Genomic DNA, 25,050 nt, shown 5'->3' on the forward strand with positions numbered 1-25,050 from the left:
ATCCATCGTCTTGTCTGTCTCTCCTTGGCAAGTCCAAACTGTGCAGCTCACACAGGAAACACACAGTCACATTTCTAGTCCACACACATACAAGATGACCCCAGCAGCTGGGAACAGGATACAAGAGAATATGTGATGGACAGGAAGTGGGTGGCGGCTGACATCATATAAAGAGACAGAGGTATGCCTTCCTCCTGTCTCCTGTTTCAGTCAGGCAGAAGCAGACTCCCAAAGGGCCACCGCCCACAGGGTCCTCGCCCCAAGGGGCTCTCTGGTCCCTGGCGATGGGGTGTAGGTTTGGGCTGGGGAGTGGGGTTGGCTGGATGACTGCAGGTAGGACGCAGGATTCGGGCTCGTGTCAAACAGCTGACAGCTGTGTGGGCTTCAATGGAGGCAGATCGAGCAGAGCCTGCACAGTCACACCCACCTTCACCAGACCGCGCTCTTCGAGGATGTGATGGGGCAGACACAGCTTGTCCTGAGGTAGCGGAAAAAGACGTCTTTGTCAGTGGCACTCAGCGAAAGAGACGTCCTGGCCCTCGTTATTTACGAGGTTGGTTCACCCAAATTACAAAAAGCAAACAAACACGCCCTGTTGTGGTTTTTTTTTATTACTCTCGTGGTATTTAACAATGCAGTTTTAGGTGCTGAGGTTTTGAGATAATCATCTGACATTTCTCTGATCTGTCACCATCACAGACTGTCACAACACATTATGTTTAATTAAAAAAAAACAAAATTAAAACTAGTGATGGTTTTTCTTGGAAAACTTTTTCAAGGGTCTTCACTGCTTCAGTCTCTTCACACTGATTCTTCAATCAAAACACACAATCATTTCTAATTTCTCAAAATTGCCATGCAGATACTTCTGAGATATTATCTCTGAGAATTGTGCAGCAGCGACCTTGTTTGCTCAGAAATCTCAGTGACAGCTAATTCAACACCTGAGCAAACTACATCAAAACTATTGAAGCGAACAAAAGTCTTTAAATTAATTACAGTTTTTCAATGCTATACATTTAGTGGTATGTAAATTAATGGTTCAGTAGTTGATAAAACAGATATTCATTTGCTTATAAAATTCAAATTCCATACAAAAGTACCTGTGTGGGTCCAAACCACTTGAGAGACACTGCTTGTTTTTGTAATTTGGGTTGAGCTCTACATTTTCTGCTTAGCTTTTTCCATTATTAGTTTCAGTTTGTGTGATGGATGTATTTACTGCAGTATGAAATTTCAAGTTTTGTAGTAAGAATTTTGCTACTCATTCATCTGGCAGATCTTGCCAAAGGAAATGATAATAAATGTTCTTTTTATTTCCACTGGCTATGGCTTAAATGTTTCCATCAGTGGGGCTCAGCTAAGAAAATGTGCAAACCAGACCAGTGAGTGTGCATGACTGAACTTGCAAAGATTTATCACAGTCTGTATAACTGTAATTGAATTGACTGTGTTTTCCAGAGCTCAACATTTGATATCATTGTTAGATCATAGATCTGAGAAAAAAAAATAAAAAAAAACAAGAAGTAAAGGTAATACTGGTAGTGAGTAACACACAAATAAGAATAATGGCTCTTTAATATTATTACCTGTGGGACACCCATCTTCTTACAGGCATCCAAGAAGTTCTCCACATTCCTGCGGCATTTAGCCATGCTAAGCTTTGGCTGGAGGCCAGAATATCAATCATGTTAGAAATCAAAAGCAGAACAAAAACCTTACACAAAGCTGTAAGGTTAGGTTTACATGTAACTACCCAACTATCAATTACAGAGCGTGACAAAAAAAAAGCTAATTTATTCGAGGTAATTTTCAAGAATCTTAAACTCTATGATATTTGTGATTTCAAATAAAAAGACCCTACTTGGCGTTTCAGTGTGCTTACCACTGCGGGAGATGGTACGTGGATGCTGGCGACAGACCGAGGACAAATGTGATTGGCTAAATGGCAAAGAACCACCCCGTCCATCAGGGCAGCTCCAACGTCGTCTGGGAGCAGCACCTTGAGTCTGGACTCAATGTTCTGCAAGCACATGAACAAAGAACTAATCACCACTGAATCACTGCCCTCTCACAGAAATGCACATTTTGTTTGAAAGAGGAGTTTTATTTATTTTTCGTAGAAACATTCCCAGTGAGTTGCATTTCAGTGAGAGTAGGTATGAGCAGAAAGTGCACATGGGTGTGATTGGCTAGCGAGCTGAAGAAGAATACCTCCGCCTGCACTGCACTGTAGTTTATTAAATAATGTCAGTACTGTAAACGCTGTGGGAAGAGCTGTTTATATAATGATACACTGCTCCTGATAATGTTGACATGGCAGAAATATTATTTAGATTTTCCATTGAAAATGGTGTTTAGTGCTAGTCCTGTGGTGTTCAATGGAGTTTACACCTGAAGATTGGCTGGTTTTGACCCTCAGTTCTGGTATTTGTGACCCGGTGTTCTTTGAGTAAATGTAAATGAGCCCACAGATCACAGGTCAGCTGTGGCTTTTAAGACTTACCACATGCCTTGGTTAGCATAGCCTTTACTTTGCTCTTTGAGGTCTTCGGGCATGAGATGACACCGAATTGAAGAAGTTTTTTATTTTGTTTTTTTTTTTGTCCGACTACTGTTTCCAGGGTCATGGGCGAACATTCATACTCAACATACGGCAACAGACTGGAGCTGCTGGAAACCATAAGAGCCAGGATAGATATTCAAGCTGGAGGCCAATGAGGGAAACAGAAAGGTGAAGTCATGTAAATATTAATATCCTGTTGCATCGCTGCTCTTCAGCCTTGTGTTGTTGTGGTGCTGAATGGAGAGCTCCAGCATTGTTCCCTCATATGCTCAGTTATTTACTGATGCCAATAAAGTGTTTTCTCTGTTACTGAAGACTGGCAAAAATCATCTTCACTCACTGTTTCAGTCTCTCTCTTCAACCTGGCTATAGTCTCTGGTCCTCCATGTGCATCGGATCAACCGTGCCCCACCTTTCATATCTCCTTTTAACAGATCTTTTCACACGGTTTCCTGTGCTGCAGGGATGATATATCAAGTGCAGCAGCTAGTTGTTCACAGTTCCCTTCCCCCTTCCCACATTTTGCACATCAGATGTCCTATTCAATTTCCTGATTGTTCCTGATGCATGATGAAGAAACATTCTATATTTGGGCCAGGCGATTTTCATATATTTCACAGACGCATAACTGAATTGAATCAAGTAGGAGTAGGATCATATCCCATAAGGTGTAATTTATCACAGTACATGTTGCAAGACTGGAAATATAGATCTGTGCACACTACCTGTCAAAAAAGATCTTTTTTGCTCTTGTACATGACAATGGGTGGGTGAGCACTGTCATCAGGAAAGTCCAGATCCTGCGGCGGTCCTTCGAGTCCAATGAAGGCATGTCTCTTATCCAGTCAGTGAGGAGCAGGACTTGCTGAATATTACATGAATTGCTATGCAGATGCTAATGATTTTGGAGGTAATGTTTTTGAGCTGATGGTCTACCACGTGGTGTTCGTGGACACGCTATCAAAGGCTTTGTCACCTCCACAAAGCTGATGAACAATGGGTTTTTGTGCTCTCAGCATTGCCCAATTGTGTTATCTAAATGTGAAAATTCAGTTTGTGCATGACTGGAACAAGAATGAGAAGCATTGCAGATTCTCACCCGCTGTGACAATGATTTTATTGAGATTGAAAGTTCAGTGTTGGTCAATTGAAACAGTTGTTGACTGCCCCAACTCCTATTGTGAAAGAAGTCAGTGTCACTACCTGGAATGTCTGTTCTTCTCAGCACGAAAAGCATTTTCTCTGCATGCTTCACGTCCCTTTTGATGCCATTGTTGCTTCTTGACTTCAAAACAGACTCCCGCTTTGTGTCCTTCTACACTATCTGATAAGCCTCGATAATTCCCCTCTTTTAATCTTATCCTTGCAACTGGTCTGGAAAGTATGACCAACCTGCACATGACGTCTGCTTCCTTCAGGGATATCAGATCATCTTAACTGTGAAATGGCATGCAGGCATGAGGTAACAAACATCAGCCATTGGTCAACATTATCTGGTTGTTCAGTTAGCTTGAGCCCACCCTTATATACCTCCTGTTGTTAACTCAGTGAACTCATACGTGGCACGTCTCCATGGGTTGCAGCTTTTTCTGCCCAATTAAAGTGCCTGAAAGCATTCCTCAATCTCTCCCGGAAAATGACCTCATATCTCTACGCTTGTTCTTCTACACAACCTGTTCGTAGCCGTAGAAACTCCTGTTCAAGCTGCTTTTCTTCTCTTATCATCTTTACCTTTGGTTTTAAGCCAAGGACATATTGCGATTTTTGCGTAGTTTGGGTGTGCCTGACAGCCGCTAGTTTGCTGCTGAGAGTTTGATTCTTCTATATTAGTGTACTGATACTCAGCTGCATAACAAAACCTCTGTTTTGTAGGAAAAGATGGTACCATCAACGACAATCAATTGAGCATCCTAATCTCTATCTGTGCCTGCCCATTGATTGGGCAGACTTTTTACTATTGGGTCCCATTTTCACATTCATGTTGCCAATTACAAGACTAACAATTGTATCGTCTTCTTGGGCTCAGTACATAGCAGTTAAATATGAGAAAGAAAGATGTCATGGTCCAAATGTATCAACAAATAACTGCGATAAGAGATAAGCAAAGTTTTTGTCAACTACGAAGTCACATAGCTGTCACTCTCTCTCCCCCATGAACTTATGAAGGAGCATTACTTTTCAATTATGCAGGTTCACATAAGAGTGATTCTGAAATCCTCATTAAGGCTGGGCATCGAACTCAGTATTTGTAAGGATACTGACCAAATTACATCAGTACTACAGAGCACAGATTCATGTTAAATCTTTCATGCCAAATTTCAGTCCCAGAGAGCGTATCTGGTCAAAGAGTAGCTAGAGAAAGAGCGAGACCTGAACCTACGTCACCCCTGCAGCTTGTTCAATTCACAGTGTGTCCAGGTAACGGTGGGTCAAGCTGGTCAAGGCACACACAAAATACATCTGAAAGCTGGAGAACGTACTGTGTCTGAGGTAACGTAACAATGCAACGTCCTCTGCTGCATAAGCCTAACACAATGAGATGAGTCATTTACAGGCTTGATACACCGTACAGTATGACTCAACTTCTTAGAAACCAAGTGGGGTTGTGACAATTCTGTAGTGTTTAATGGGAAAGCCCAGTGAGGGCACACACAATGCTCTGGGCAATGGATTTAGTTGTCAGTGATTCACTTCAAGGTATAAACACTGGAACAAAGGCAGGATTTGGCAGGTTTTGGCCTGTGAATGGCATAATGCTTTGTGCAAGATGTGAAGATATAAACAAGCTGTGAGGCTTCTGACCTGCCGTAAGAGTCCTATCTGTTCCATTTCCTCCCTCAAGTGCTCCATCTTCCTCCTCATGGTGAAACTGGGGTCTGTGGACGTGTACTCCTGACGGCTTCCTCTGGTGAAGGCTGGAATAACATATGAAGTGCATTGTTCTGAGTACCAGGTAACACACAGAGAGATCCAAAGAAAATCCTACAACCAGCAGGTACTGACTTTCCTAGCAGGTCAACGACAGGCCGCTCGAGGTCTACGTCAAGCTAGTGTGATAACAGATTCGTACATTCCACTTCTGCTATCCAGGAAAGTCTGACGACTAAAATGTTCTCTACCAGGGCCAAAAATCAAAGCCCTGTGTCTGATGATATCCAAGCGACAAATCGGATTATGTCTGAATATTATCATTCCTTGCATCTTTGTTGTAAATTGTGCGATCCACACTTCTAGCATCACCTTTTATCTGTGCAGGCGCTATAACTCGACATAAAAATGTTGTTCTCTTGAAAAGTTTTGATTCTTGTACACAAGGGTGGGCGGGCGTCAGCTGACTGTTGTCAGCAAAGTGCGGGTGCCATAACCAGCTGGGTCAAAGTGAACTTGAGTCCAGTGAGTGCATCTGATACAGGGTGTTTGTCATCGTGATCCAATCAAGGAGGAGTGAGAAAAGGGTGTGAGACATGATGCATTCAAGATTTTCAGTCAGATGCAGGAGTCCTGACTCATTTCTTATTTATTTATCTTCCTTACAGATGTAAAGAGAAGCAACAAAGAAGAAAATGTTTTCTCAAGCACTAAAAATAAAATTCCATTTCATAGGACTGTACATTTGAACTTCACTACATTTCAGGGGCTAATATTGTACTTTTTAACTCCACTACATTAATTAAACAGCTATAGTCACTCGTTATTTTACAGTTAAGATTTGCATATAAAACATATGAGGGGCTTGTAAAATATGATGCTTTGTTATCGATTAAACTAGCCAACAGTGCATAAAAGCCGAGCTGAAATGATAAGTCGATTAGCTGACACTTTTTTTCTTACTAATTGTGACAGCATTTCTCACTATTATCTGATTTACAAGCCAAACAATCAAGCAGTTCAATGAGGAAATAACCAGCAGATTAATCCATCATGAAAATGTCATTAGCTGCAACCATGTTGGTATAAGATAATCAAAAGTTAACTCATGTAACTACAACAGTAAAATGCTGCTTAGAGACGAATGCAGGAGTAATAATAATCTATACCCTTTTGACCTGCTATACTTACATACTTTTACTTTTGAGTGAAGGACTACTTGTTTTTGCAAGTTTGGTGTTTTTACCGGCAAAGATAAAATCATATTTACAAGATTTATTAGCTCGCATAAATAAAGCTCATCAGACTCATCCATCCTGTTGCGCCTTGACTTGGCTGCTAAGGCACTAATACAGAACAGATCAACAGTTCCTCAGAAACCTTCCCCACTTCCAGAGAAAAGACTCCACCTTAAAAAAAAAAAATATTTTGGCTTCATGTGAAAAGAAATGTGCTCACTTCACAACTAATGAGGCTTGAGTTACAATGAATGTCTCAGTGTTTACACGAGCTTCAAGCCAATTGCATCAAATCAGACTATATATACTCCACATATTTCCTATTTACCAATTACTCATTTCTACTTAAGCTTTATTTTTGTCTCCTCCTGCACATGCACGGGTGGCTATTTTTAAACCCAGCTTCCATGATTATTACTGCAGAAAAAGGAAATCCACTGAGCCAAAACGTTAGCACAGTTGAGGTTATACATCAACTGCATGTGTATTACCTGATCTTGGCTTTAGTCCAAACACTGTCAGAGTGGTGCTGAAGTCAGCGCTCCGCAAGCCCTCCTGAAGATAAAACATTCATTACAATCAGAATACGGCATTGTTATAGCGCTGAAACATGTTTTGAGATGATAAGATCTTTCGATTTTGCCACACCGACCTCACAGTCGTCATTTCCACTGGAATTTTTCCTGGCGCTCTGACACTTGTACTGCAAGGAAAAGAAAAAGGCAAACTTTTTATTGCTTGGCTTAATTTCTCCGGTTAGACAGGTGGATGCAAACTTGAAATGAAAAAAGAATTATCTATGATCAACAAAATCGTTTCTCTGTTATCGTTATCTTTAATCAAAATGAGCGGATCATCAAACCCTCTGCAGAAAACCTGGGACTTTCTCAAGGCTCTTTGTAGTGAACCAACGCACATTTCTGACACCTCCCACATGTTTTCACATCATGGTATCTATCAATGCATACATGATGGTTTTTTGGCCTAGGCCCAACTCTTTTTTGATCCCAATACAAAAGAGGAGAATGGAATTTGTGGTTCTCAAAGAGCTGAAAAAAACTGAAGGTTTCCAGAGACAGAGTCAGTTACAGAGAATCCCCCAAACCTCAGAGGGAACAATTTGTACTGGAATAAACAAAGAAGCAGACACCATGAAAACTGTGCACACACTGAGGTCTGTGGACTGTCTCCATTGCTGCAACCAGAACCTTTCAGTTCTGCGAGCACCACTAACAAAAATCCCTTTGTGCCCATAAACTTGGGCAGCAGAAGGAGTTTTAAAAGATGAATATCTCAAAACCTATGAAAACAAAAACAAACCAGAATTCATCCTCAGGCAATTGATGAGGTGTTTTCTGCAGAATATCATCTTCAGCCAAGCGTAAATTACGAGATGCATGCACGCTCATACCTTCAGATAATCTTTTCTCAGGTACTTGTTCCTCCTGCGATCTTCGTTCTGATTGAGGACGGGTGGGACTTCAGGCCACTTTGGCTCCGAATCTGACTGATCTGTCTTCAGGCTGCCATCAAAGGAGCAGGAAGACGGAGGCTGTGAAAGCAGATGTTTGACATTTAAATAATTGTCTGCCCCCTCTGGACACAAACCATCAGAAGGAATGAGAGGTGTGACCATAAACAAAGTTACTGAAGGAAATTTGAGGATGTTAGGTTTGCTTTGAAGCAGAAGACTTTGTACCTGTCCACTCAGCACTGAGGCTCCACTGCTTCCTTCATCCAGAGATGCGCTAGAATAAAGACACGAGCAGGATCAGATGACTATCTGCTGTTTAACATTCAGATAACATTAAAGGCACTATGAGCCTCGAGCAAGAACCTTTTCAAAATGTTTCCCTCTCTGCTTTGTATGAGCCTCAGTGTCTTCATGTGTGATTAGAATCAGATGTTAATTGCACAGATGTGGCCTGTGATTAACCTGCCCTAATCTGCCCTCGAAGTTGTTTATCAAGCAGAAATGCCAAAGGTGCTGGTTTCAGTGCCTAAAATGTGACGTTTCTTATCTGTGTGTTTTCGACTATTGGACTGAAATGGATGAAAAAAGTTCATGTGGGGCATTTTTACAATTTTTTGGCATTTTATAGACTTCAGGACTTCAGTTAATTGTAAAAAAAAAAATACTCAACGGAGGAATCAACGGTGAAAATATTTTTATTGCAGGCCTGTAAAACATTTCAGCTTAGACCCTTTATTTGGACATAACATTAGGATCTAATGTAGTCCATCCATTGTAGCAAATGTGAAATGTTTGCATATTATTTTCATAAAAGCAGTTGGAAATAGGCTATAGTATATTTTTGAGTCTTTGGACACAGGACCCTTTTTCTCAAACGCCCAGCTCATAACATTTATAGCAGATATATTGCTCAGTGCGGTTATCATTACCGCATGCCCTCTACAAGGGCTGCACTGTAAATGTGTGCTTCTAGTCAGCAGGACTGAATGGCACGTACCTACGAGCGGTCTGAGGCGGGGGCCTCGGTTTGCTGCTGGAGCTTCCAGAGTGACTCAGGAATCTGCAGACAGAAACACGGTGCAGGTGCAGTTACAGAGCTGTGCAACAGCTGTGACTTACGTTACATCATGCATGCACATTTTCCCAGCGTTAGTCATTTCCAACATGCGTGCGGATTGTCAGTCATTTATAGTCACATTTACAAACAGAGGGAAAAAAAAATGAATCACTTGGGCTGGGCCAATTGAGCAAGTGCAATTCATATGGACAGTGAAGCACACTGACAGGAAAAGCGAGCTAATTCCACGTCAAAGATGGAAACATTCTCAAGCACTGAAACAGCTTAGATTTCCTAATAGTGATTCATGGACAAGGACAATGGGAATTACAAGCATTAACTGTGCACAAACAGAGACAAAGAGACACACAAGAGACCTGCTATGTGTGTGTTTGACGTGCCCAGTCTGACATACGAACTATGTGTGTATAAAGAAAGCCCATCCACCTGTGTGCCCTTCCAGTCACTCTCCGCCGGTGAATAAGACTCTCTGCTCTGCAAATTAAGGACCGTCGTCTAGAAGCCGTACATCAAGCGTGCAGCAGCCAAGTCGAGGAAGAGAAAGCAGGAAACAGGACAGTAAGTGAGGCTGATAAGAATTTGATTTGTAGAGGTGAAAGAGGTAAAACGGTGATGATGCAGCGAGATTTAGGGCTGTGATTTATCACACGTGGTACAGTTCTACAGCTGCAGCTGGCAAAATCTAAAAAAGCAAATGAGTAACAGTTTCTGGAAATCAGTCTCCACTCTGAGCTGTTTGTCCAGCCAGAGACCGCACATGTTGCATGATGAAGAGCAAGGACAAAGAAGACAGAAGTGGATTTAAGCAGTGCAGCGTGTTTTCATGGGGATGGTCTTTTGTTACTCAAAGAATAAGGAGAACCGCACACCTATTCTGCTGCTCCTGCTGCAAAAGCTGAACGGCGATCTTCCTCAGATCCAGCACTTCCTTCAGCTCGTCATCCTCTTCCTCGACTAGCTGCTCCTTATCAGAACTGGAAAGAGTTCAGGATCCGAGTTATCAGGATTGTAAATTATACACAGTGTACCATTTTGCTTTCGCCAAAAAACATAATCCTGCCCAAATTCACAAAAGCTCAACACCAAAACAGCAAACGTAGGAACCCTCGACACAGCTGTTAGAACACTGAAGCCTGTTTGACACGATCGTGTGCATGTACGCAAAATGATATCATCTAATCTCATCTTTTTGCCCACATATGCTGTGGAGACAGGAAAATATTACTGCACGTGCAAACATTTTCCAGTCAAAACTTCTCTGAATGTTTGCAGATGTTTTGAACTGGCAGATGTTTGTGAAGGACACTGACTCATAGTCACATAGACATCCCAGTCTTAATGAACATATGCAGCAACTCCTCCTCATGCTTGTTATGTTGACAATGTGCCGCCAGGGGTTCACCATCTAGTTGACTGATTGAGCTGTCAGCTACTGTAACCACTAATCAGTGCTGTGGGCAGTATGTGTTTTCAGCTGCGTCTCCTGATGTGCAATATTTGCTGTCTGGAAAATCTTCGCTCTTGTATCTACAAATACCTTTCCTCTGCTTTGTAATGTCACAACTGAGGCAACTTAAAAACACGCAGAGAGTCGTCATTCACAGAATGTTAGGTTATCACTGCAGAGCATGCCTCTGAGCATGTTCTGATCTTTCCTGTAAATGCGCTCAGGCTGTGGCGAACCTGTAGACTGTTTCACAGCATGGGTGACTCACTGGAGTCTGTGATAAATGAACTCCTTACTTCCACAGAAGCTTTTTACAGTCTGGAAAATGGTTTGCATGCATTTTATAAAGAAGAAGACGAGTAATGTGTTCAGCATCAGAGGTCTGAGATGTGCCAGCTGTTTGTTTGACAGCTGTGTTGAATAATGAACTCACCCTGACTCCTCTTTCCAGCTCTCTTTATCTTTGCCTTGGTGAGACATGTTTAGAACTTTCTCTAGTTCCTGAAACAAACACACACACACACCATGTCAGGAAGCGATGACCATAAATTGATTCTATCTCCTCTGAGCTTTCCACTGATTTTCTCTAAATAATTTTTCTTCATGTCTGTAATCACCCTATTAATGAAAAGATTTGATTCATACCTTTATACAAGACACATGACTGCTCTGCTGCCCATCACACTCTGACAGAGCAGGATCCTCATCCGGGTTGGGCTCTATAAAGTCATAGAGATCCTGATCTGATAGAGGGAGGAAGCATCCGCGTTCATCACATAAACTGTATATCTTAGGCACTTCATTCAACAACCCCCGAGCTTCTTTTATTGCTTTCATAGGGAATATGTGATACTTATTTTCGGTAACCTTTGCAAGAGTCCATTTTGGAGAGGAGTGAGAGCGCATCAGCACGGGCTGTCTCTGACACCTGAGAGTGCAGGCTGACGGTGTCGTCGTCTGAAGGCTGCAGAAGAAGAAATGAACGCGGAGTGAATTCTAAGTTTGGTTCAAATGGGCTTATGTGCATTTTAGTATTCCTATGTTAAATATTTAAACAGAAATGGTTGCACAAAATGTCATCTTAAATAGAAGTAGTCCAAATGAGCAATTGTGCTGCAGAATTTGCGTCACAGTTTCACCCTCTGCTTCATTCGTTTTATCTGCCTTGTCGCCCCTCTGACCTTACGGGAGAGACAATCATTTATCAGCACAGAGTCTGAGAGTTATAGCCAAAGTCCTGGGGTCTAGCAAGACATACCAGTGTGACTTTGACTATAAATCATTCACTGGATGAAGTGCCTGTTATTCTGCTGTCACGGGAAGACTGATATATGCTATGCAATGCTTCGGCTCAGCACTTAATCACCCATCCTAGTCTGCCCACCTTTTCTTATGATCCTCAGCATGTTTCTTTTACCACTGCCTGCCTGCTTTGGTCTCTTTTGGATTTGTTTGTTGTATCTATCTAATTGCAAGGTTGTCTTATCCTCTTCTGCTTTGTCTGGAGAGTCTGCTAGTGAGTGCTTTTGCCTCATGAGTTAGATTTTTGACAGTGAAAAGTGAACCAACCAGCTACATACTTGCTGGCTAGCAGCAGCACTTTGCTGAACAGTTTATCACAAAGAAAATTCCACAAGCTGCACATTGACATTTACGTATCTCAACAAGTGGCAGTCTGGTAAGTAGCAAAAGCACGAAAACATCAATCAATCAACAATCAGTTAATGTGGGGTGTTTGAACTCTGACCTCAGTTGTGGAAAGCCTCTTGTCACCATTGTCACTGCCAATTCCAGAGTCGGGACCGTGGTTCTTACTGGGATAAAAATCTTCCATGCTGGAAATATGCAAAACAAACTGCTCATTAGGACTGTATTTCAGTAACAGGTCGTGATAAAATCAAATTTGCAGGTGCAGAATCATAAATTGTTAATGGCGTGTCTGCACAACATGATGCATGAACAATGAGGAAGCATGTGTAGATGCAAACAATATGTTTGAAGGATTGTCTGTCACTGATACCTATCTGTGAGAGGCTGTGGGAGACAACGTTTGCCGAGGGAGGGGAGGTCCAAGGTGTCTGGTTTTTTGTCCATCCTACACGCCTGGATGTTCAGGTACTTGAATATGTGCACTTTGCCCTTGAGACAAATCTGAAACATATAAATGCACACAAGGCATCTCTGAGGTCTGTTGCTGTAACCACAAGTCAGAGAAATGTGGTCATTCATCCACTAGATGGTGCAGTTGCACCTTCTAGGCACATGATAACCTGTAGACTAAATCACATACAGGAAACCCATAATAACCATTTGTGCTGCATGTTGACACTATATAGACACTTTGCATCCACATAATATGCACAAACAGGATCATGAGATGAACGCACTTACCTGTGCGGGTGGAGACTGCATAGGATTGTTGTCTAGGATGATGTGCTGCAGCTGCCTGAGTTTCCTGTAGGCTGCAGGAATCTCTGTGATCTTATTGCAGGAAAAGTCAAGTCGGATGAGAGGCAGATCAGCCAACTCTGCAAGCACAGGTGGAAGAGTTTCAAAAACAGCTCGTGCTGAATGCGATTCACTGCTTCCAACGTGCGAAGAGGATCACATTGTGGACTTTGTTATGGTGGTGGGTTAGACCGAATCAGTGCAACATCCTAAAAAACAGAGCTAATAGAGCTCACATTGGTCTTATTTCAGTGGAGGCCGAGACTTCTTTTTGTCTCTAGTGAGTCGATATAGTATCCACAACTTCATATGATGACCTAATTTCTCTTGACTAACAAAGGTGCACACAGTCATGGCAACACTTTAGCTTTTTAACTTCATAAAATATAAACAGAATCTGAGGCTGTGTGCTTTGCTGTGTTAGGGTTAAAAAATGTTTAAGCACTGCTCGATGTTGTACTTCAGTTGTGCGTTTCTCTTGAATAGCAGCATGCCTTGGTACACCTTCTGCATCTTAATCAAGGTGGTTCCAGCTGCATTAAGGCTAACATGACAGCCAACACAAAACAAACACTGTAGAGGGGTGAGTCTTGGCTGTGACTGGCCTGTATGCATGCCAAACATATCAACCTAAATCAGTGATGAGTCATTTCTTCAGAACACAGAATTAAAATAACAGAGCAGAGATCATCAGGAGTGATGGACCGACCCTCAGGCAGCATGTGAAGACAGTTCTTCCTGATGTTGAGTTCTCGTAAGGCTTGGAGCCTCCCAACCTGAGCTGGCAGCACCTGGATTTCATTACAGCTCACGTCCTGCAAGGGGAGACAAAGTGTAGGGAATGGCCTTACTCTCCCAGTACAATATGCTCAAGTTTATATGCACCGACACACGCACGCTGCTCACCAGTTCCATCAACTCTTTGGCCTTGCCGATCTCCTCAGGGATGGACACGAGCTTGTTGTTGCTCACAAGCAGAACTTTGAGGGGGAGGCTGAACAAGTATTTTGGCAAAACTGACAGGAGATTTCGGCTGCGGAGAAAGATAAAACATTGACCTACATTTGAAACGGTATACAGAAGCATGCAACAGAGAGCGTCTGGTCACTGGGAATTGAGTTTCAGCAAAAGAGGAAATGCCTCTCTTTCATGTAAGCCCTGTTTTGCTCTGTCGGTGTTCTGAAAAGGGAACAAGCACTTCTTGAGAGATATAAGCCTAAACAACCTCATACATTTACTTTTGCTGAATGTAAAATAATGAGACACGGGAGCCGAACTGAAAGCACAGTGTTAGCAATGACCCACCTGATGTCAAGATAAGTCAGCATCTGCAGATTGATAATGGCTTCAGGGATGCACTTGATGCAGTTGTGGTACAGGTTGAGCGACTCGAGGGGGGCAAACAGACACACTTCGGGAGGGATTTCTGTGAGGCGATTCTTGGACAAATCTGCAGGACGGAGGAACAGAGCTGATTAAATATGTACACTTTGAACATACATACACATTATAATCTTTTTAAGATCTTGGCACCATCCATTATGTTTGCTTTAGGCATGAGGCCATTGGCTTGAAAGACTGATCAATACATCTCCGTGACAGAGAGGTGGGCAGAGCGTCTCTTCATCGAACACTGGTCTAAGATTACACCAGAGTCTCAGGCCTCCAAGGTTTGAGTGCTACTAGCAGCGTAATATCTCAGTATTTCCGACATCGATCTCACTGGGAGTGGCACAGTAATGGTTTCAGATTTGTTTGAATGGGTGGAAAGTCCTATAACTCACTGCACATCTTTTCCTTTTGTTAAATGACCAGTTGCATGCAACAGACAATACCCAATGAATGGTTACAAGAAAAGATTTGGGCTACTTTTGCTAACAGCGGTAGGTTTTCTGTGCCACTGAATAGATTGGAATATATGGAATGGAATCTGGAATATAGTTTGGAGATATATGAAAAGTTTAGCTCTTTTATAGGATTTATTTTTCTGAGTTTGATCATCATGATTCAGATTTTTATATACTAATGTATATACTAATAAAAGTAAAGCGATATACCAAATGATACTGTACACGTGGCAGAATAGAAATATTTTTCCAGCAGAATTCATCTTCTAGGAACCATCAATTTCTGTCCCAGTTTTCAGGGCGATCCTTGCAGCAGTTGAGATATTTTAGTTTGGAGCAAAGCAGAAGACTGATGAACCAGCTGACATCCCTTGAGTCTCACCGCTAGAAGCTAAAAGCATGACCATACATTTTCCATGGATGTTGTGATACAGTAATAATATTTGATATGTTTTTCAATAATGTTGATTACATTAGTTCCATGAGGAGGATAAAGTTGGGACATGCTGATGCTGAATCGATAAAGGACAAGCAGAGATTAAAAGTGTGTTAGTACAGACCTGATCGTAACTCATGTGTTCCGCTTCACTACTGAAGCCAATTTCTGCGAAATCACAGCCCTGCATTAATCGCAGTGGGTGCGTCTATCCTACACCAAGAATATGAACGTAATCCCTGCTCAGGTCAATGAGTATGAGCACAGCCTCTCATCTGCATCTGCCTCTTATGATAAAATATTTAGATATCAGCTCTCCTGCCCAAGAACGTCAAAGTAGTGGAGGAACGCTGAGGCGGATACCGATGTTTCAGCTCATTACTCAACCAGGCCTCATCTGGCACTTTCCCCTCACACATACATCACGTGCTAGATCTTAATATACATCACCAGCCAGACTCATGCTCACTGTGGAGGTCTACAATTCACACATGCATTCAGCTCACGCACAAAGCGGAGGCACGTTATCCCTCAAGGTTGCTGACTGACTCGCACAGCTCAAGACATCTCCATGCACGCACGCACGCACGCACAGACATGCATGCACGCAAATCTCTCTACTTCTTTGTGTCTTCTAAATAAAACAAAACAGTATCCACTTAAACGGGAAACAGGACGACACAAGGGGACCTATGAGAACATACCTTACATTGTGCAGACTTCACCTTCAGACACATTATTGATCCAGCATCTGCAAATTGGTGTGTGTGTGTCTGGGTGGGTGTGTGTGTGTGTGTGTGTGTGTGTGTGTGTGTGTGTGTGTGTGTGTGTGTGTGTGTGTGTGTGAGTGAACGGTCCTGTCTTCTGAATTATCTCTGGGTGACACGATAATTAGAGACCTATGTGACGAGCTGCAAAGCCACAGATAAAACTAGCTTTCAATTATTCAGTCCCACCTAATTGAAGTGCATCCATACTGCTGGAGAAGCAAACACCACTGCACCGCCATCCCCTTAATGCACGCAATTACATACTGCTACCACCCTTTATTAGACAATTACGCTATGTGGGCTTTACTGAAAGTAAAGCCTCACTGCCTTGCTATTTGTTTGCCGTGAATGGATTAACACGAAGAACAAAGAAAATGCTGTATCGGTAGCTTTTATTCAATTAGCCTTTTAACATGTTTTGCAGATATGGCAACCTTTAATCCCAACTCTCTGAGGTTAAAAAGCATCAAGGGGAGTGTCTGTGCCTTTAAATAGACTCCCACTTCTGACGATCCTGGTTAAATGAGCAGCAATAGAGCAGATAGGCCTCACTCTGTAGCTGAGTTATGACAGCAGCCAGTAAGCAGAAGTGAGAAGCAGACCACGAGACACTCAGCGGTACAAAGGGAAAAGAAGCCGAGAGGTTAAGGGAAACAGAAATTACCACATGGGGATGGACTAAAGCTGAGGTCACAGGGTATACTCGTTTTCCATTAAGAGTAAATCATGCCTCCCCCTGAGGCTGGGACCTTGATGCTGCAACCCAGCTGCACATAGATGACTTCCCGCGCCTCCCTCCCTCCAGCTCCACAACTGGGGGATTCTTCTGTAGCAGTGGAATCATGTGGGTCGATGGGAGATGGGGGGTGGGTGGAGGCAGCCTTTGTGAGCCTGTCCGTCTCCATCCCCTTCTCCCTCCTCCAGCCCTGGCCGTGCACCATCTGCAGCCCACAGTGGGGCTTTCATTCACCTGCTGGTCGCCCAGAGCTCCCGCAGGACAAGGCCCGGCAGGCAGACGCGCCCCTCCACCGAGGCTCCACTACGCTGCACCCTCACGCCAAATCATCAATCTATTCATTTATGTTGCTTGTGCGGATGATTTCTGCGATGTCTTCCCATGACACAGCAAACTCTAAACTAATAGATATCCTGCTGAGTGCTGGAGAGACCACAGTGTCTCTCTCTCTCCGTCTCTCTCTACAGTGAGTTGATGCTCTCAACAGGAAATATTTGTTTTTAGATCACAATTAAAAACGTGTGATCATCTTAATACAACAGCACAACAAAATCAGTTGTGGTCTACAAGAAATCCACAGAGAAATGGCAAAATATTTCAATCCTAAAGGCCTTTACTCTCACTGCGAGGTTCATTGGATGACAATAAACATGTCATAAACATGACAAAAACATGATTAATTGGGGTTAATTAATGTCGCCCTGCAGCAGACGTGACCACAGCATCTGGCTGGCAGGCTTTGGGTGTGGTCTGGAGCACCACTCAGTGTTCAGTGCACCTTGCCTGGGTGTGGAGTTAGATGGTCAGTCAGTCTATCAATCTGCTGGAGTTACCTTGATGGGACGGTGGGTGGTCATCAAATCATTTTTTAGTCCAGGGGTGTGTTCCCCTGTGGGCGAACTGGTGGTGACGTAGTGGCCATGCAAATGGTTCTGTGTGAGGTCTGGCCTGGGGGATTGGGCAGTCTCTGGATCAGCTGTATTTGCTCAGCTACTTTGTGGGGGGGGGGGGGGGGGGGGGGGTTGTCTGTGGATGCTTTCATGGGGCATTTCACACGACATTTACTCACACGTCTACTTCATGCATTAGTCACACAGAATCTAACTTCCCTCAACACACATTTTCCCCAACATAGACGCTTCATTAGTCCATGCCCAGCAGGCCCATGCTGACAACACACACACACACACACACACACACACACACACACACACACACACATTAGCAGAGAGATTCATTCATAAACAATTGTACATAAACACACACACATACACATCATTACAAGCACTTTAGATGTAAAATATTAATGTGCACATAATGCCTGACTTTGCTCTCATGCTTTTGTCCCAGAAGATATATATACAAGCACACACACACACACACACACACACACACACACACACACACACATAGACACACACCATTATTTTTGGGTCACTAGTCTTGGTGTTTATGCGTCACTCCAACAGTCATAGGCGAAAAGTACAGATGAAATCATTTGTGCTCCAAAGACAATCGTACTGTGTGTGTGTGTGTGTTTCACATATATATAACTAGTGTTCCTTCTTTAAACCTCAAATGTACTATTTTTGCTTCAGTCCTTGATCTTTATATTTGCTGACTGGGTGGAAAGAAATGAAGAAGAAAAAGAAGAAGTCATGGCTGTAGACTTAACTTGACACTATGACTACTTGCTGATTAACAGTCACACGTGGGCGACGTCCCTGCTCTCTTCTGATCTAACCAAAGGGTGTTCTGAGATATAAATACATTAAAATTTGCACTGCTGACATTATATGACACACAAGAGGTTCTCATTTTATTTCTATAGATCATAACTGAGTGAGGCTGACTGTGAGTCTGAAGAATCATTTCAGTTATTTGTCAAGTACAAACACCAAACACTTGGTGGTTCATACATCTTTAATGCTCAGGTTATCTGTTTCCTATTACTGTAACTTTAATGCAAAATATTAAATTAAGATCACTGTGCAAATGAGCAATTACCCTTATTTAAAACATTGCTTTTTAATTAAGGAAAATTGTAAAAATAATCTTTTAGCTCCTCTGCCTGTGAGGAACAGACCATCCCGCTCTTAAAATATCACAGCGTCTCCAGATCTCTTCTTTTCATCTCAAGAATCTAAAGTTCTGTGAGGTACAGTGGGCTCATCAGACACTTCCTAAAATAACATCAGTGTCATATTTCTAAATGCACAGGTCGCCACGGTAGAGAATTATCTCCAGCAGGCATTTACTAACAAACTTTCCTCAATTGTTTAATATACTGGAAATACACTGGAAACTGTACATCTAAAGCCTCTGATGACAGAAGAACTTTTCGATTACCGACAGGGTGTAATATAATAATCCCCATACTAAAATCAGTCGCGTCATTAATGCAATAAGGCTTTGTGTCCTTGCTGACAGGTATGCGTGTCTTGTCCAGACATGCACTCCTAGAAGGAGTCCTGAGGGAGGAAGCATCAGTTGGGACTGTGGATTTTTTTTTTCAGACTACACTCATATTAATGTCATCGCTGAGAAACTACTCAGAAGTACAGAAAACCAGCAGGGATGCTGTCTGTGTGTTCTATATTGTCATGGAAAAATCACATTTTTTGAGTAGCCGCTCAGCAGGGCCTGCTACTCTTCACAGAGCAGCCATGACGTGAGCAAAGACAGGACAAGCTTTCATGAGACTACCAGAACATCTGATTTGACTTCGAGCCAGATTGAGTAACACATCACAGTGCTGTGTTGTCTTTTAATTACCAAGCCTCCTGAAGCCTTTTGAATAAGTTGGCCTGCATGAGCAGTGACACTTACAGTATTTACACTAGTTGATTATTAAATCTGAGAATGCCAGCTGGACGTGCGTCCTTGTGGAGCTTGTCCTTCACGGGACTGAACTTCTCAGGAATGCAACCATGAAGAACAAGCATTCTTACCGCGTGAGGTTTATTGCGTGCTTCAAGTCAAGCGCAATCAAAAATAACATGGAATACTCATTTTGCTGCATGTTTCAACCAGCTCTTGACAGTCCACTATAGAAGTCTGGACATGGTACAGTGAATCTTGCAGCTTTTTGGTTGGTTCTTGGCTGTCAAATCGCTATTGCACACACCCTCACTTGGTGAAAAATATCACACATCTTCATCTTTCCTTTGACCTGCCGTTCGCTTCATTTAGAGCTTCGTTCGGCTGTTAAATATTACACCGAACCCTTCGTAGAGGATACAAGAACGCCCAAGAAGGCGATGGATTTGTAGTGCGACAACAGATTGTGTGAGCAGTCTTCAATTTTGTTTTTGTGTCACTCTGAAACTAAAACCACAATCTGCCGCATGACCCACATTCTTAAGCATACTGTAAATAAGTCATTATGTTCTCTCCGAAATCAAACAGAGTTGTGGGTTTAAAAATACATTTGTTGATTGGGATTCCTCTGAGCTACCGCACATACAGCACTGCAGCTGATCCTCTGCTGTCTGCGCTGACATTACGGCGCACGTGTAAACACAATGCACGGCGCTGCGGGGGAAGCGCTTCGCATTGGCAAACGCTCAGTGTGTTTGTACCCTCGGGGGCAGGGTAATGGCAGGCGGGGGCGTGCCGGGATATGAACCTGAACATCTGCCCAGGTTGATGCTCTGCTCCGAGGCCCCTCTCCAAGGTCAGGGCAGCGGCTCAGAGCTCTTGCAATTTCCCATGGGAAAACAAACTGAGTGGAGACAAACTGCCAGTAGCCCACTGCAAACAGACACCCATGTGTGAGCAGGCCTCTCTCTTTCTCTGTCGACACACATTGGAGCCTTCTGCTGCTCATTAGACAGATGGAGGCCACTCAGTTGGACCTTGATCTGTATAAAAACCCCATTTTCACTTATTAAACCATCAATGGGATGAAACACCCAATTAATGGTGGGGAGCCGTGCTGATGCATCAGTGAAGAGTCCAGGTCTAAATATTTATAGGTGCAGAAGACACATGATATCATATAGATTTTCAGAGGAATCAGTCATGTCTTCTACACAGAGCTGCATTTAAAAATAAAGTAAGACTAAAGACACCGCTTGTAATTATTGGATTTGTGTGCTCGTCTCAGAAGAAACCGCCTTTTTCATTCTGAATGAGCTGCCTCCTCTCACAGCAGAGACTCTCGTTTATGTGAAGCACGGTGCTACGAGGTGTTGATCCCTCTTTGCACATTCGAAAGTGAGACCTCCCTCTGGCACACCTTTTATTGGAGGCAGCGAAATGAAGATGTGAAAAAAAGTGTCACAGACGGCAGACGGCGACTGGATTAGTCACTGTGTAAGCAAGAGATCAAAGGTTTGACAGGAATGTATACACTCATGTCTCTTTTGATTACTATCAGTGTTATACAGCGTGTGCTCGTGATAACGGCAGTTATTTCAGAATCGTATATGCAACGGTCTTGATATATTTAGACAGTCTTGCTCGGATAGGCATTAGATGATCATTATCATGGTATATTAGGGTAGCAGTAGCAGCCCTGCAGTCCAGAAATAGTAGACACTAACTTCCTGTTAGGCCTGCCTTACCGCTGAAAGGCAGGCCGTGCATGATGCTTCGTGTTCTTCACACCATTCAGGCACGAGCAATTTAAAATGGCATCACTGTGTCACATCATATTGGTATGAAACAATTATTATAACATGTACATTTGCTTATCTACAGTATTGAGTTACCATATCAGTGTTATTAGAAGAATACAGGATATAATGTTTGTTCAACCAAAAAAAACCCTTCTGTTTTCATCCTGTTAAGGGTGTCTGTAACTGATTATAACAATAATAATGTAATAACTGCAATACCATGAAATTATCTGAGACCGTGATGATACCCTGAAAATCTCATACTGTTGCAACCCTAATCCTCATGCTAACTAAAATACCGGTTCATGTCTAGTATGGGATCCATTGCAAGCCCTGGGGAGGTCACTATCTGTCCACATCTGGACTGCTGACACAGAAAACTAACAGTCTGCATTAATGTCCAAAATATCTGGTTAATGTTAAACAAACCTGTTACCTAACCATCGGCAGAGGCTGGAGACAACAGACTATAAATATTATTACTTTTCTTTTAAAGGATGGGGGGGGGGGGGTTGTTAAAGAAAAAATAAAAGGCTGTCTGGGTTTGAATAGGGACCAATGTCTTTGAGCAGAAAATTGAAATCCCTTGGGGTAAGTGCTCTCCAACAAGGGCTCTACTTGCCATGAGCTGCATATGACGGAATAACGCCATATGGTATGTGGACATCTCAGAGGAGGAAACTATCACAGTGAGAAATCCAGCATAATCTACATGTCCAAGATAATGACCGAGAACACCTAATAATAATAATTCAATTACCCTGTTATTCATTCATGTACTTCTATACTGACACAAATATTCTCCGACACAGCAAAATCTTATCGTTTGTAAAGTCTATCACAGGGTCCTTCATGTGTGTCAGATGAGCGCTTTCCTGAGCAGCCATCTCTAATACAAATGAGTATGTATGACCTGACCCTGTTACACCAGCCTGCAGACAACGTGAGTCTCATACTGACCTACTGACTGACTTGACTATCAGAGCACATTATTCTAATCACCTCTTGGAGAAAGCCAATAAAATACAAGACCAAAGGACAAATAAATGGCTCTCAGCTTATAGATGAAACCAAAAGCAAAGCTCCTCTGTGACAGATTGAGCTATATGGGCATATGCACCCAGGCAGGCAGGGGGGTGAGGCTGCAAGTACACTGCATCTTTTGTCTGGTTTTGCCGAAAATGGAAAAAAAGAAGAAGAAGAAGAAGCATGTGCGTGTATCACATGCTCACCACAAATGATATATTTGGATATATATGTATAGCTTCTGGGATTCATTCATATTCGGCTCCAGCAGCCCGGTGCCAAATCAACCGCAGCTCGGCGTGCAAACCACTGCACAGCGCCTGACTTGGGTGCGCCTGCCGTCTCATTCATGTGTCTCAAGGGGGGCGACTGAAAGCTATTGGCGTCGACCAAAACAACCACACAACAGCAGCCGAGCCCCTTGTGTAGTAAATGGTGTGACATATGAGCAAGAGTGGACAGTAATTACAACCAGGATGTACAGGATATGAACATTTACGGAAACCAGCTCCGTGGACTGTAAATCCCTTTAAATACCGTCACCTAATGCGCCTTTATCCAGAAAATCAGACAAAAATTCAAGCACAATGCGGCCACGCTGCGCTCCCAAACGCAAATCCGAGAGCGCATTTTTCTCCATGAGGCACAGCGGGACTGACTCGTGGTTTCCCACAGTCCACTCACGCAAAGCAACCCACCTGCTTGTGTAGTATCGGTCAGATCGTAGCTCATCCCCGGGTACTCCCTCAGCTTCCTACCGCTCAGGTTCAGTATCCCCGAGCACACGGCATCCTCCAGAGCCCGGTCCAGGCTGCGGGCCGTGTGGTGCTGCTGCTGGTGCTGGTACTGGTTGATGCCTGGGCTCCAGTGAGGTCCGCTAGAGTAGTGATGGCTTTGTAGAGCCGTGACAGCTCCCACACCTCCCTGACTAGACGCCATTTTCGTAAAAAGAAATTCTTACAATAATAACAGCGCACAGCGGCAGTTTCTCCGCCCATGCGCATACGCGTACATACCCGGGACGGACGCTAGGGGATGGGCTTTGGAGGTGGTGCTGCTGCTGGTGATGGTGATGTTGATGGTGGGCAGGGTATGGGGGCCATTTTAGGCTTTTACCCTTCCTCCACCTGCTACCAAACTCCTAGCAGGGCCCCTGCTGGGATCTGTGCAGCAGACAGGGGTCAGGGGCCCCTCATGTAATCCAACATACAGATTTATTCCTGGAGGGCAGTGGATGGTTATTGACAAATTATGCTTAATTACTATGATTAAAAACAGATAAGCGCCCTTACATAGGGTCCTCACTGGCCAACTATTGTTCACTGCATCTAATGTGGTTTATCATCTCCTGTTCACTGTCAGACCTGGGTAGGAAATAGCTACTGGCAGACTGAAGAGCGGAAGCTAAATATTTTAATGTTTTCACTGCAAGCAATGAGTCACTCTGAGATTGACCCAAAGACCCCTGTGTGCCAATTTCTGTGTTTTTTTTTTATTTTCAGAGCCTTCTGGCTTACGGGACATGATGGGGCATGATGTGCAATAATGCAATGGATGTCATGGACATAATTATTGGACATTTTGAATTAACCATATGCACTACCTGTATTTCAGATTTGATATTGTGCAAGCATGGCACTCCTCATATATGTAGAATTTTTGGCATTGTGCATATTTGGATTTTGGATATCTGTTTAATGATATTTTTATATATGCACCTTTATTGATAGTCTATATTTGCACTCTTTACAGTTGCACTCTTTCCTACTTTGTACTGTAACTGCTGCACAACAGTTTCCCTCCGGATGAATAAAGCTCTAACATATCTTATGGATGAATATATACCCTACAGTCTACATTTTTTTTGCTTGCATCTGTTTCAATTCTATGGAAAAAAGATATGGAAAAATGCATTAAAAATATATCATACATCACAACTTTAAAACCATCATTTGTGAAGGACAACTATGTATTTTATGACTGAACTACATGGATACAAGGAAGAATGTGGAAAATTATCCTCTCACATACACCTATTATTGTCTAGTAAGCTAAATAATGAGACATGTAATATTCATTCATTCACTCAACAATGGATTAACTCAGATGTATCATGGTTGATATTGCAATGTATGATGTTGTGTTTAGGGGTCTATTTGTTTGTGTCATCTGTCAAATGGTTTATGAGGAGGGTAACTTGAGGAACACAGAACATGTGAAGTATACAATATATCAAAGGTGCAAGACCAGACACACAGGTTTCTCTCCTAACTCTGGACCTGTTTAAACATCAAACTTTAGGAAAAAGTCCCATGCAGGCTGTTGTATTTGAGAAAAGCCTCTTGCCTTAACTGATCACTATACACATGGGAATATAAAGCAGAAGGATCTCTCTATAAACTGCAGCATTAAGCACAAAAAAAAAAAAACTCTCATCGGACTTCACCTGAAAGTCAAATTTCCAGCAGAAAGAGTGAAAGTCTCCTTCATGAAT

General features: G+C 42.8%; 1 protein-coding gene across 2 annotated transcripts; it reads right to left on the reverse strand.

Annotated features, from left to right (window-relative positions):
• Window positions 1-219: 219 nt before the first annotated feature.
• lrch2 (leucine-rich repeats and calponin homology (CH) domain containing 2) lies at window positions 220-23,548 on the reverse strand. 2 transcript variants are annotated; one of them, XM_076750393.1, is made up of 21 exons: window positions 23,255-23,548; window positions 14,425-14,569; window positions 14,026-14,152; window positions 13,829-13,934; window positions 13,063-13,199; window positions 12,692-12,822; window positions 12,419-12,506; window positions 11,539-11,635; window positions 11,317-11,414; window positions 11,105-11,172; window positions 10,094-10,198; window positions 9,651-9,719; window positions 9,144-9,206; window positions 8,372-8,420; window positions 8,084-8,224; window positions 7,325-7,375; window positions 7,164-7,227; window positions 5,369-5,481; window positions 1,886-2,023; window positions 1,590-1,667; window positions 220-478 (listed from the first exon to the last, which is right to left on the reverse strand). In XM_076750393.1, exons 1-21 carry the CDS (start codon window positions 23,493-23,495, stop codon window positions 359-361), a joined length of 2,229 nt encoding a protein of 742 aa, XP_076606508.1. In that variant the 5' UTR covers window positions 23,496-23,548; the 3' UTR covers window positions 220-358. The 2 variants fall into 2 exon arrangements, with proteins under 2 accessions (XP_076606508.1, XP_076606509.1); XM_076750394.1 differs by lacking the exon at window positions 9,651-9,719.
• Between the last annotated feature and the right edge of the window lie 1,502 nt (window positions 23,549-25,050).

The sequence above is a fragment of the Chaetodon auriga genome, chromosome 15, assembly GCF_051107435.1.
Source record: "Chaetodon auriga isolate fChaAug3 chromosome 15, fChaAug3.hap1, whole genome shotgun sequence".
Taxonomy (NCBI): Eukaryota; Metazoa; Chordata; class Actinopteri; order Chaetodontiformes; family Chaetodontidae; genus Chaetodon; species Chaetodon auriga.